Source organism: Oncorhynchus clarkii, unplaced genomic scaffold (genome assembly GCF_045791955.1).
Source record: "Oncorhynchus clarkii lewisi isolate Uvic-CL-2024 unplaced genomic scaffold, UVic_Ocla_1.0 unplaced_contig_9003_pilon_pilon, whole genome shotgun sequence".
Classification (NCBI taxonomy): Eukaryota; Metazoa; Chordata; class Actinopteri; order Salmoniformes; family Salmonidae; genus Oncorhynchus; species Oncorhynchus clarkii.
The window spans coordinates 183414-197779 of NW_027258025.1; the positions used below are offsets into that span (position 1 = coordinate 183414).

The window sequence follows — 14366 nt, forward strand, 5'->3', positions numbered from 1 at the left end:
TTAGGTTTAGAATTATGGTTAGGTTTAGAATTAGGGGGAAGTAGGATTTTGAATGGAAATCAAGTGTAGGTCCCCACGAGGATAGAAGAACAAAATGGGTGTGTACATTTTTTCCTACCTTATCAGGACCACACTGTCCTGACAAGTCACCACAATGTCCTGACAAGTCACCACAATGTCCTGCCTGATAAGATAGGAAAACAAGAACAATTTAGAAAAGTCAGGACTTTTATGTCCTGAATTTGTTAAAATGCTATGTTAAGTTTAAGGGTTAGGTTTAGTTAGGGTTAAGGTTAGGACAAGCTCACTCTCCTTGCTTGTTTTAATACATGAGTCCAAATCACTGATCTGATTTCACCTCCACTAATTAATGTAATAACTCCAACTCTCCTCTATCATGACTGAGGGTGGTTGGTCCTGATTCTGTTGAGTACGACTTAACAGAAGGAGCAGATTTTGAATTACACTAATGAGGACAGACCTCAACCTAACTCAGTAATTCTGTACTATTTACTTATATAGTTTTTTTGCCTTAAGTCATCGAGAACAGGTTCTCTTTTACAATAAGGACCTAACCAAGCTAAATATTGAAGATGCTATATTTATACCATTAAAAATAGAATGCTTGGTAGTTATCCCAAAATAGTTGTTTAAGTCCAACCCTTACCTTAGTCTAATTGGGTGGCCTGTGGTGGGATGAATCATGAGACCAAACACAATGGGGTGTGTGGAGCACCTATAGGGGAGCATTGTTAGCCTGGATGCCTGTCTGTTGTTTGGCAGTAGAGCAGGAACATACTGGCACCCAGGCCAGAGGAGAAAACAAAGCCCCCTCAGAATGTATCAGGTCCCAAGGTTGCTAACCGGAGGCTCAACCCCCAGTTCATTCCCATCATCCCTTTCATGCTCTTGGCCAGGGGAGAGAGGAGCGTCTCGACCCCCAGTTCATTCCCATCACCTCTTTCATGCTCTTGGCCAAGGGCGGTATAGAGTACTGAGGACCGAGGATGGTATATAGTAGTGAGGACTAAGGGGGGTGTAGAGTAGTGAGGACTGAGGGGGGTGGTATAGAGTAGTGAGGACTGAGGGTGGTATAGAATAGTGAGGACTAAGGGTGGTGGTATAGAATAGTGAGGACTGAGGGGGTATAGAGTAGTGAGGACTGAGGGGGGTGGTATAGAGTAGTGAGGACTAAGGGGGTGGTATAGAGTAGTGAGGACTGAGGGGGTATAGAGTAGTGAGGACTAAGGGTGGGTGGTATATAGTAGTGAGGACTGAGGGGGTGGTATAGAGTAGTGAGGACTATGGGGGGTATAGAGTAGTGAGGACTAAGGGGGTGGTATAGAGTAGTGAGGGCTAAGGGGGGTGGTATAGAGTAGTGAGGACTAAGGGGGGTGGTATAGAATAGTGAGGACTGAGGGGGTATAGAGTAGTGAGGACTGAGGGGGGTGGTATAGAGTAGTGAGGACTAAGGGGGTGGTATAGAGTAGTGAGGACTGAGGGGGTATAGAGTAGTGAGGACTAAGGGTGGTGGTATAGAATAGTGAGGACTGAGGGGGTATAGAGTAGTGAGGACTGAGGGGGGTGGTATAGAGTAGTGAGGACTAAGGGGGTGGTATAGAGTAGTGAGGACTGAGGGGGTATAGAGTAGTGAGGACTAAGGGTGGGTGGTATATAGTAGTGAGGACTGAGGGGGTGGTATAGAGTAGTGAGGACTATGGGGGGTATAGAGTAGTGAGGACTAAGGGGGTGGTATAGAGTAGTGAGGACTAAGGGGGGTGGTATAGAGTAGTGAGGACTAAGGGGGGTATAGAGTAGTGAGGAGTAAGGGGGGTATAGAGTAGTGAGGACTAAGGGGGGTGGTATAGAGTAGTGAGGACTAAGGGGGGTATAGAGTAGTGAGGACTAAGGGGGGTGGTATATAGTAGTGAGGACTAAGGGGGGTGGTATAGAGTAGTGAGGACTAAGGGGGGTGGTATAGAGTAGTGAGGACTATGGGGGTATAGAGTAGTGAGGACTATGGGGGTATAGAGTAGTGAGGACTAAGGGTGGGTGGTATATAGTAGTGAGGACTAAGGGGGTGGTATAGAGTAGTGAGGACTATGGGGGGTATAGAGTAGTGAGGACTGAGGGGGGTGGTATAGAATAGTGAGGACTAAGGGGGGTGGTATAGAATAGTGAGGACTGAGGGGGTATAGAGTAGTGAGGACTAAGGGTGGGTGGTATATAGTAGTGAGGACTAAGGGGGTGGTATAGAGTAATGAGGACTATGGGGGTATAGAGTAGTGAGGACTATGGGGGGTATAGAGTAGTGAGGACTAAGGGGGGTGGTATAGAGTAGTGAGGACTAAGGGGGGTGGTATAGAGTAGTGAGGACTAAGGGGGGTATAGAGTAGTGAGGACTAAGGGGGGTATAGAGTAGTGAGGACTAGGGGGTGGTATAGAGTAGTAAGGACTAAGTGGGGTGGTATAGAGTAGTAAGGACTAAGGGGGTATAGAGTAGTGAGGACTAAGGGTGGGTGGTATATAGTAGTGAGGACTAAGGGGGTGGTATAGAGTAGTGAGGACTATGGGGGTGTGGTATATAGTAGTGAGGACTAAGGGGGTGGTATAGAGTAGTGAGGACTATGGGGGGTATAGAGTAGTGAGGACTAAGGGGGTGGTATAGAGTAGTGAGGACTAAGGGGGGTGGTATAGAGTAGTGAGGACTATGGGGGTATAGAGTAGTGAGGACTATGGGGGTATAGAGTAGTGAGGACTAAGGGTGGGTGGTATATAGTAGTGAGGACTAAGGGGGTGTTATAGAGTAGTGAGGACTGAGGGGGGTGGTATAGAATAGTGAGGACTAAGGGGGGTGGTATAGAATAGTGAGGACTGAGGGGGTATAGAGTAGTGAGGACTAAGGGTGGGTGGTATATAGTAGTGAGGACTATGGGGGTATAGAGTAGTGAGGACTATGGGGGGTATAGAGTAGTGAGGACTAAGGGGGGTGGTATAGAGTAGTGAGGACTAAGGGGGGTGGTATAGAGTAGTGAGGACTAAGGGGGGTATAGAGTAGTGAGGACTAAGGGGGGTATAGAGTAGTGAGGAGTAAGGGGGGTATAGAGTAGTGAGGACTAAGGCGGGTGGTATAGAGCAGTGAGGACTAAGGGGGGTATAGAGTAGTGAGGACTAAGGGGGGTGGTATAGAGTAGTGAGGACTAAGGGGGGTATAGAGTAGTGAGGACTAGGGGGTGGTATAGAGTAGTAAGGACTAAGTGGGGTGGTATAGAGTAGTAAGGACTAAGGGGGGTATAGAGTAGTGAGGACTGAGGGGGGTATAGAGTAGTCAGGACTGAGGGGGGTATAGAATAGTGAGGACTGAAGGGGGTATAGAGTAGTGAGGACTGAGGGGGGTATAGAATAGTGAGGACCGAGGGGGGTATAGAATAGTGAGGACCGAGGGGGGTATAGAATAGTGAGGACTGAGGGGGGTATAGAGTAGTGAGGACTGAGGGGGTTTAGAATAGTGAGGACTGAGGGGGGTATAGAATAGTGAGGACTGAGGGGGTATAGAGTAGTGAGGACTGAGGGGGGTATAGAATAGTGAGGACTGAGGGGGGTATAGAATAGTGAGGACTGAGGGGGGTATAGAGTAGTGAGGACTGAGGGGGGTATAGAATAGTGAGGACCGAGGGGGGTATAGAGAAAGCATTGTTTTGTTCATATGTGTGAGAGAAAGTGACATTCTCTGTTGGCGTTGCATTTGTTCCTACTGTGAACCGAGATAGACTAATGTTACGTCACTAGAAACTGACAGTGTTGTACTGCACAGAACAGTCGTAGTACGCACAAAGATCACAAAACACATTTTATTATATTTCATCAAATTGATGGCACAACTAAAAGAAATAGTGATATCTACAATTCTACCAATGCTTTACAACAAACAGAGACATACATGTTAAATAAACCATGTAAACACATCTAAAAGACAAACCTCCCAGTTTGTGGAATTTCCTATTAAAACAACATAAGAGAGAACTCATTAAAACAAACAATGTAATTACAATGAATGGCTGCCTGGCAACTGACAGTCACTGAAGTTCTTAAGACATAAACAAACAATGTAATTACAATGAATGGCTGCCTGGCAACTGACAGTCACTGAAGTTCTAAAGACATAAACAAACAATGTAATTACAATGAATGGCTGCCTGGCAACTGACAGTCACTGAAGTTCTTAAGACATAAACAAACAATGGAATAACAACGAATGGCTGCCTGGCAACTGACAGTCACTGAGGTTCTTAAGACACAAACAAACATGCTAATCACACGTTCACCTCCTGACAGACTGTACTGATGTTTCCGGTGGTGAAAGTACATTCCACTGATGGTTGCGGTTTGCCGTGACGATAAAACCAGTCGAAAACCACTAGGGATCGTTCTCTCGTCACTTAGAGGCCCGCTCCGTGACCCAGTCGATGACCTGCAATACAACCAATAAAAACACATGGGTCTGTTTACAATTTACAAACTCTTCATGAACAATTTCTACCTGAACACCCCTCGACTTCTGAAGAACATGGTTCAAAGTTCACCTTCGTAAGGGGAAGGTAAAATATGTAATAAATGGTTGACAGGTTACCTGTTTGGCATTGCTGCTGGCTGCTTTCATCATTTCCTCATGAAGGCCCCTGGACGTCTTCAGATCCTTTTGGAGAAAAGGAATACATTGTGATGCCAGCTTATCTCTCTATAGTCTCTGGGGTGATGATGTAACAGTCAGCTTATCTCTCTATAGTCTCTGGGGTGATACTGTAACAGTCAGCTTATCTCTCTATAGTCTCTGGGGTGATACTGTAACAGTCAGCTTATCTCTCTATAGTCTCTGGGGTGATGATGTAACAGTCAGCTTATCTCTCTATAGTCTCTGGGGTGATGATGTAACAGTCATCTTATCTCTCTATAGTCTCTGGGGTGATGATGTAACAGTCAGCTGCTATAGTCAGGTCAGACAGCCAGTTTATCTCTCTATAGTCTCTGGGGTGATGATGTAACAGTCAGCTTATCTCTCTATAGTCTCTGGGGTGATGATGTAACAGTCAGCTTATCTCTCTATAGTCTCTGGGGTGATGATGTAACAGTCAGCTTATCTCTCTATAGTCTCTGGGGTGATGATGTAACAGTCAGCTTATCTCTCTATAGTCTCTGGGGTGATGATGTAACAGTCATCTTATCTCTCTATAGTCTCTGGGGTGATGATGTAACAGTCATCTTATCTCTCTATAGTCTCTGGGGTGATGATGTAACAGTCAGCTTATCTCTCTATAGTCTCTGGGGTGATGATGTAACAGTCAGCTTATCTCTCTATAGTCTCTGGGGTGATGATGTAAGTCAGCCTATCTCTCTATAGTCTCTGGGGTGATGATGTAACAGTCAGCTGCTATAGTCAGGTCAGACAGCCAGGTTTATCTCTCTATAGTCTCTGGGGTGATGATGTAACAGTCATCTTATCTCTCTATAGTCTCTGGGGTGATGATGTAACAGTCAGCTTATCTCTCTATAGTCTCTGGGGTGATGATGTAAGTCAGCTTATCTCTCTATAGTCTCTGGGGTGATGATGTAACAGTCCGTTTATCTCTCTATAGTCTCTGGGGTGATGATGTAACAGTCAGCTTATCTCTCTATAGTCTCTGGGGTGATGATGTAACAGTCAACTTATCTCTCTATAGTCTCTGGGGTGATGATGTAACAGTCAGCTTATCTCTCTATAGTCTCTGGGGTGATACTGTAACAGGCAGCTGCTATAGTCAGGTCAGACAGTCAGCTTATCTCTCTATAGTCTCTGGGGTGATACTGTAACAGTCAGATGCTATAGTCAGGTCAGACAGCCAGCTTATCTCTCTATAGTCTCTGGGGTGATGATGTAACAGTCTGTTTATCTCTCTATAGTCTCTGGGGTGATGATGTAACAGTCAGCTTATCTCTCTATAGTCTCTGGGGTGATGATGTAACAGCCAACTTATCTCTCTATAGTCTCTGGGGTGATGATGTAACAGTCAGCTGCTATAGTCAGGTCAGACAGCCAGCTTATCTCTCTATAGTCTCTGGGGTGATGATGTAACAGTCAGCTTATCTCTCTATAGTCTCTGGGGTGATGATGTAACAGTCAACTTATCTCTCTATAGTCTCTGGGGTGATGATGTAACAGTCAGCTTATCTCTCTATAGTCTCTGGGGTGATACTGTAACAGTCATCTGCTATAGTCAGGTCAGACAGCCAGCTTATCTCTCTATAGTCTCTGGGGTGATACTGTAACAGTCAGCTGCTATAGTCAGGTCAGACAGCCAGCTTATCTCTCTATAGTCTCTCTATCTCTCTATAGTCTATAGTCTATAGTCAGCTGCTATAGTCAGGGCAGACAGCCAGCTTATCTCTCTATAGTCTCTGGGGTGATACTGTAACAGTCAGCTGCTATAGTCAGGGCAGACAGCCAGCTTATCTCTCTATAGTCTCTGGGGTGATACTGTAACAGTCAGCTGCTATAGTCAGGTCAGACAGTCAGCTTATCTCTCTATAGTCTCTGGGGTGATACTGTAACAGTCAGCTGCTATAGTCAGGTCAGACAGTCAGCTTATCTCTCTATAGTCTCTGGGGTGATACTGTAACAGTCAGCTTATCTCTCTATAGTCTCTGGGGTGATACTGTAACAGTCAGCTTATCTCTCTATAGTCTCTGGGGTGATACTGTAACAGTCAGCTTATCTCTCTATAGTCTCTGAGGTGATACTGTAACAGTCAGCTTATCTCTCTATAGTCTCTGGGGTGATGATGTAACAGTCAGCTTATCTCTCTATAGTCTCTGGGGTGATACTGTAACAGTCAGCTGCTATAGTCAGGTCAGACAGCCAGCTTATCTCTCTATAGTCTCTGGGGTGATACTGTAACAGTCAGCTGCTATAGTCAGGGCAGACAGCCAGCTTATCTCTCTATAGTCTCTGAGGTGATACTGTAACAGTCAGCTGCTATAGTCAGGGCAGACAGCCATCTTATCTATCTATAGTCTCTGGGGTGATGATGTAACAGTCAGCTGCTATAGTCAGGTCAGACAGCCATCTTATCTCTCTATAGTCTCTGGGGTGATGATGTAACAGTCAGCTTATCTCTCTATAGTCTCTGGGGTGATACTGTAACAGTCAGCTGCTATAGTCAGGGCAGACAGCCAGTTTCTCTCTCTATAGTCTCTGGGGTGATGATGTAACAGTCAGCTGCTATAGTCAGGGCAGACAGCCAGCTTATCTCTCTATAGTCTCTGGGGTGATACTGTAACAGTCAGCTGCTATAGTCAGGGCAGACAGCCAGCTTATCTCTCTATAGTCTCTGGGGTGATACTGTAACAGTCAGCTGCTATAGTCAGGTCAGACAGTCAGCTTATCTCTCTATAGTCTCTGGGGTGATACTGTAACAGTCAGCTGCTATAGTCAGGTCAGACAGCCAGCTTATCTCTCTATAGTCTCTGGGGTGATACTGTAACAGTCAGATGCTATAGTCAGGGCAGACAGTCAGCTTATCTCTCTATAGTCTCTGGGGTGATACTGTAACAGTCAGATGCTATAGTCAGGGCAGACAGTCAGCTTATCTCTCTATAGTCTCTGGGGTGATACTGTAACAGTCAGATGCTATAGTCAGGGCAGACAGCCAGCTTATCTCTCTATAGTCTCTGGGGTGATACTGTAACAGTCAGATGCTATAGTCAGGGCAGACAGTCAGCTTATCTCTCTATAGTCTCTGGGGTGATACTGTAACAGTCAGATGCTATAGTCAGGGCAGACAGTCAGCTTATCTCTCTATAGTCTCTGGGGTGATACTGTAACAGTCAGATGCTATAGTCAGGGCAGACAGCCAGCTTATCTCTCTATAGTCTCTGGGGTGATACTGTAACAGTCAGATGCTATAGTCAGGGCAGACAGCCAGCTTATCTATCTATAGTCTCTGGGGTGATACTGTAACAGTCAGCTGCTATAGTCAGGTCAGACAGCCAGCTTATCTCTCTATAGTCTCTGGGGTGATACTGTAACAGTCAGCTGCTATAGTCAGGTCAGACAGTCAGCTTATCTCTCTATAGTCTCTGGGGTGATACTGTAACAGTCAGCTTATCTCTCTATAGTCTCTGGGGTGATACTGTAACAGTCAGCTTATCTCTCTATAGTCTCTGGGGTGATACTGTAACAGTCAGCTTATCTCTCTATAGTCTCTGAGGTGATACTGTAACAGTCAGCTTATCTCTCTATAGTCTCTGGGGTGATGATGTAACAGTCAGCTTATCTCTCTATAGTCTCTGGGGTGATACTGTAACAGTCAGCTGCTATAGTCAGGTCAGACAGCCAGCTTATCTCTCTATAGTCTCTGGGGTGATACTGTAACAGTCAGCTGCTATAGTCAGGGCAGACAGCCAGCTTATCTCTCTATAGTCTCTGAGGTGATACTGTAACAGTCAGCTGCTATAGTCAGGGCAGACAGCCAGCTTATCTCTCTATAGTCTCTGGGGTGATACTGTAACAGTCAGCTGCTATAGTCAGGTCAGACAGTCAGCTTATCTCTCTATAGTCTCTGGGGTGATACTGTAACAGTCAGCTGCTATAGTCAGGTCAGACAGCCAGCTTATCTCTCTATAGTCTCTGGGGTGATACTGTAACAGTCAGATGCTATAGTCAGGGCAGACAGTCAGCTTATCTCTCTATAGTCTCTGGGGTGATACTGTAACAGTCAGATGCTATAGTCAGGGCAGACAGTCAGCTTATCTCTCTATAGTCTCTGGGGTGATACTGTAACAGTCAGATGCTATAGTCAGGGCAGACAGCCAGCTTATCTCTCTATAGTCTCTGGGGTGATACTGTAACAGTCAGATGCTATAGTCAGGGCAGACAGTCAGCTTATCTCTCTATAGTCTCTGGGGTGATACTGTAACAGTCAGATGCTATAGTCAGGGCAGACAGTCAGCTTATCTCTCTATAGTCTCTGGGGTGATACTGTAACAGTCAGATGCTATAGTCAGGGCAGACAGCCAGCTTATCTCTCTATAGTCTCTGGGGTGATACTGTAACAGTCAGATGCTATAGTCAGGGCAGACAGCCAGCTTATCTCTCTATAGTCTCTGGGGTGATACTGTAACAGTCAGATGCTATAGTCAGGGCAGACAGCCAGCTTATCTCTCTATAGTCTCTGGGGTGATACTGTAACAGTCAGCTGCTATAGTCAGGTCAGACAGCCAGCTTATCTCTCTATAGTCTCTGGGGTGATACTGTAACAGTCAGCTGCTATAGTCAGGTCAGACAGTCAGCTTATCTCTCTATAGTCTGGGGTGATACTGTAACAGTCTGGGGTGATACTGTAACAGTCAGCTTATCTCTCTATAGTCTCTGGGGTGATACTGTAACAGTCAGCTTATCTCTCTATAGTCTCTGGGGTGATACTGTAACAGTCAGCTTATCTCTCTATAGTCTCTGAGGTGATACTGTAACAGTCAGCTTATCTCTCTATAGTCTCTGGGGTGATGATGTAACAGTCAGCTTATCTCTCTATAGTCTCTGGGGTGATACTGTAACAGTCAGCTGCTATAGTCAGGTCAGACAGCCAGCTTATCTCTCTATAGTCTCTGGGGTGATACTGTAACAGTCAGCTGCTATAGTCAGGGCAGACAGCCAGCTTATCTCTCTATAGTCTCTGAGGTGATACTGTAACAGTCAGCTGCTATAGTCAGGGCAGACAGCCATCTTATCTATCTATAGTCTCTGGGGTGATGATGTAACAGTCAGCTGCTATAGTCAGGTCAGACAGCCATCTTATCTCTCTATAGTCTCTGGGGTGATGATGTAACAGTCAGCTTATCTCTCTATAGTCTCTGGGGTGATACTGTAACAGTCAGCTGCTATAGTCAGGGCAGACAGCCAGTTTCTCTCTCTATAGTCTCTGGGGTGATGATGTAACAGTCAGCTGCTATAGTCAGGGCAGACAGCCAGCTTATCTCTCTATAGTCTCTGGGGTGATACTGTAACAGTCAGCTGCTATAGTCAGGGCAGACAGCCAGCTTATCTCTCTATAGTCTCTGGGGTGATACTGTAACAGTCAGCTGCTATAGTCAGGTCAGACAGTCAGCTTATCTCTCTATAGTCTCTGGGGTGATACTGTAACAGTCAGCTGCTATAGTCAGGTCAGACAGCCAGCTTATCTCTCTATAGTCTCTGGGGTGATACTGTAACAGTCAGATGCTATAGTCAGGGCAGACAGTCAGCTTATCTCTCTATAGTCTCTGGGGTGATACTGTAACAGTCAGATGCTATAGTCAGGGCAGACAGTCAGCTTATCTCTCTATAGTCTCTGGGGTGATACTGTAACAGTCAGATGCTATAGTCAGGGCAGACAGCCAGCTTATCTCTCTATAGTCTCTGGGGTGATACTGTAACAGTCAGATGCTATAGTCAGGGCAGACAGTCAGCTTATCTCTCTATAGTCTCTGGGGTGATACTGTAACAGTCAGATGCTATAGTCAGGGCAGACAGTCAGCTTATCTCTCTATAGTCTCTGGGGTGATACTGTAACAGTCAGATGCTATAGTCAGGGCAGACAGCCAGCTTATCTCTCTATAGTCTCTGGGGTGATACTGTAACAGTCAGATGCTATAGTCAGGGCAGACAGCCAGCTTATCTATCTATAGTCTCTGGGGTGATACTGTAACAGTCAGCTGCTATAGTCAGGTCAGACAGCCAGCTTATCTCTCTATAGTCTCTGGGGTGATACTGTAACAGTCAGCTGCTATAGTCAGGTCAGACAGTCAGCTTATCTCTCTATAGTCTCTGGGGTGATACTGTAACAGTCAGCTTATCTCTCTATAGTCTCTGGGGTGATACTGTAACAGTCAGCTTATCTCTCTATAGTCTCTGGGGTGATACTGTAACAGTCAGCTTATCTCTCTATAGTCTCTGAGGTGATACTGTAACAGTCAGCTTATCTCTCTATAGTCTCTGGGGTGATGATGTAACAGTCAGCTTATCTCTCTATAGTCTCTGGGGTGATACTGTAACAGTCAGCTGCTATAGTCAGGTCAGACACAGCCAGTCTCTTACTGTAACAGTCAGCTGCTATAGTCAGGGCAGACAGCCAGCTTATCTCTCTGGGGTGATACTGTAACAGTCAGCTGCTATAGTCAGGGCAGACAGCCATCTTATCTATCTATAGTCTCTGGGGTGATGATGTAACAGTCAGCTGCTATAGTCAGGTCAGACAGCCATCTTATCTCTCTATAGTCTCTGGGGTGATGATGTAACAGTCAGCTGCTATAGTCAGGTCAGACAGTCAGCTTATCTCTCTATAGTCTCTGGGGTGATACTGTAACAGTCAGGTGCTATAGTCAGGGCAGACAGTCAGCTTATCTCTCTATAGTCTCTGGGGTGATACTGTAACAGTCAGATGCTATAGTCAGGGCAGACAGTCAGCTTATCTCTCTATAGTCTCTGGGGTGATACTGTAACAGTCAGATGCTATAGTCAGGGCAGACAGCCAGCTTATCTCTCTATAGTCTCTGGGGTGATACTGTAACAGTCAGATGCTATAGTCAGGGCAGACAGTCAGCTTATCTCTCTATAGTCTCTGGGGTGATACTGTAACAGTCAGATGCTATAGTCAGGGCAGACAGCCATCTTATCTCTCTATAGTCTCTGGGGTGATACTGTAACAGACAGCTGCTATAGTCAGGTCAGACAGCCAGCTTATCTCTCTATAGTCTCTGGGGTGATACTGTAACAGTCAGCTGCTATAGTCAGGTCAGACAGCCATCTTATCCATCTTATTTAACATAGTTGAACAGGGCAAAAAGCTCAGGACAAGGCAATACAAGACAATCTGTCTAACAATCTGTCTTACGGTCTTAGTTGTCATTCTGTCATTGAAAACTTTTCCAAAGAGGGGCCAAGGGACTTCTAGTTGAAGTTTTCACGTTACCTCACGGTTGGTGCTAAATGTCAAATTCAAAGAATGGGGAAAAAAAAGGAGAGGAACCTTCAGATAGAATTTGGAGATTTCAAACAGTCTTTGACCGCAGGCGGCAAGATTCTTGTGTTCTCTGGTGATCCCATGATGCTTCAGCGTCTTCGCCACAACCTCTTCTAGCATCTGGAACAGAAACAACAGAAAACACTCTGCATGCTGTTGTGACTTGCCTAGTTAAATAAAGGCTAAATAAATAAAGAATGTGTGTGTGTCAATGGGAATCAATGACATTTCTCTACTTCAGGGATGGGCAACTTTGATGGGGGTGAGGGCTACCAAAATATGAATTTATCATGGGGGGCCGCAGTGGCTCGCGGGTCTGTGTACCCACGTCCATACCCCCACCTTGAAGCAAAACGTTTTAGCACCCCCCCCCCCCCCCCCCCCGCCTAAAAAAGGCTAAAGGGAGGGGGGTGGGGGCGCCAGTTGCCCATTCCTGCTCGAAATAAACCTGTGTTTCTCTAAATAAACCTGTGTTTCTCTAAATAAACCTGTATTTCTCTAAATAAACCTGTATTTTTCTCCACAGGGCCACGTTGTTCTTGTTGTGGTTGATAAGCTTGGGTTTGCGTAGTATTCAGAAGAGCTCAACGTCTTGTTCCTTGAAACTATAAACTTATCTCAAGGATATTTTGAAAATGTATTTATTTGTTGTACTTTTCCCCCATTTTCTCTCCAACTGGTAGTTACACTGTTGTCTCATCGCTGCAACTCTCCTACGGACTCGGGAGAGGCAAAGGCCGAGAGCCGTGCGTCCTCCGAAACACGACCCAACCAAGCCGCACTGCTTCTTGACACAATGCCCACTTAACCTGGAAGCCAGACGCACCAATGTGTCAGAGGAAACACCGTACAATTGGCGACCAGATGCCAGCTTGAAGGCGCCCGGCCCGCCACAAGGAGTCGCTAGAGTGAGATGGGACAAGGATATCGCGGTCGGCCAAAACCTCCCCTATCCCGGACGACGCTGGGCCAATTGTGCGACCGCCTCATGAGTCTCCCGGGTGAAGGCCGGCTGTGGCACTGCGATGCAGTGCCTTAGACCGCTGCACCACACAGGAGGCCCCTCACAGATCTTAACATTGTGGATAATGGTAGGACAGAAGGGAATGTACCGCTGCACCACACAGGAGGCCCCTCACAGATCTTAACATTGTGGATAATGGTAGGACAGAAAGGAATGTACCGCTGTCGTTAGAGATCTGCAACAGCGTCATCATGTCCTAGTTAACTAGTGGAGGGCTACAATATGGCAATATAGTACAGCATAACCTAATGGAAGACTATGTATCTAGATGTTGTGTGTCTGTCTATAGAGATAAATACTCTATGTGAATATCTACATGCTGTACAACACAGAAATATTTCCCCAACAGATACAATAACCTCTTACCCGGGCATGTTTCTGGGAGCGAGACTCCTTGCTGGCCTTGTCCTCTGCCTGTCCCTGTCTGTGTCCCTGGGCCTGGGGGGCTCTGTGGCTGTTTTGGGGGTCAGGGTGGTGCTTCTCTGGCCCCCGGGGGCCCATTCTTAGGGCTGAGACTGAGGAGGAGGAGGACTGAGACCTGGTTTTCTGCGGTCTCAAGCCTCTCACAGCTGGGTGGGTATCAGTTCCACTGCTGCCACTGCACACAGAGCCCAGGGAATCACTGCTCTCCGACTTGGCCAGCCTGAACAACACAGACACACAGACAGTTAAACACACACAGAGCCCAGGGACTCACTGCTCTCCGACTTGGCCAGCCTGAACAACACAGACACACAGACAGTTAGACACACACAGACAGTTAAACACACACAGTGCCCAGGGAATCACTGCTCTCCGACTTGGCCAGCCTGAACAACACAGACACACAGACAGTTAGACACACACAGACAGTTAAACACACACAGTGCCCAGGGAATCACTGCTCTCCGACTTGGCCAGCCTGAACAACACAGACACACAGACAGTTAAACACACACAGACACGCGCACACACACAGAATACTTTTTTGACAGAGTGGTGTCACTATCTCTGCCAGAAATCTGTTGAATCTACTCTACTAATGACCTCAGCAGTCACCGTAATCAATTAAGGTTCAATTCCATTGCAACAGACAACATATTTCATCTCTATGCAATGATATAGTAGCCAAGAGGGCTCCTGAAGACAATCATCTGGAAAGTAATGTAGAGAGGCATCGACCTGTTGCATGCTGACATCATATTACATCATTAAGCCTACTAGGTTACATCGCTTGATATTCACTGTGGATATTCACTGTGTTTTATTAGTTCTAAAACTATCATGTATATCTACTGGTCACATCACCTGAGGAATAAAACCATCATTTA

The 14366-nt window shown here is 46.0% G+C and overlaps 1 protein-coding gene across 1 annotated transcript; it reads right to left on the reverse strand.

The window, feature by feature from the left end:
* Positions 1 to 3918: 3918 nt before the first annotated feature.
* Positions 3919 to 13807, reverse strand: LOC139394561 (mdm2-binding protein-like). Its single transcript, XM_071142657.1, has 4 exons — positions 13423 to 13807; positions 12039 to 12152; positions 4631 to 4696; positions 3919 to 4471 (listed from the first exon to the last, which is right to left on the reverse strand). Exons 1-4 carry the CDS (start codon positions 13555 to 13557, stop codon positions 4436 to 4438), a joined length of 351 nt encoding a protein of 116 aa, XP_070998758.1. The 5' UTR covers positions 13558 to 13807; the 3' UTR covers positions 3919 to 4435.
* Positions 13808 to 14366: the final 559 nt, after the last annotated feature.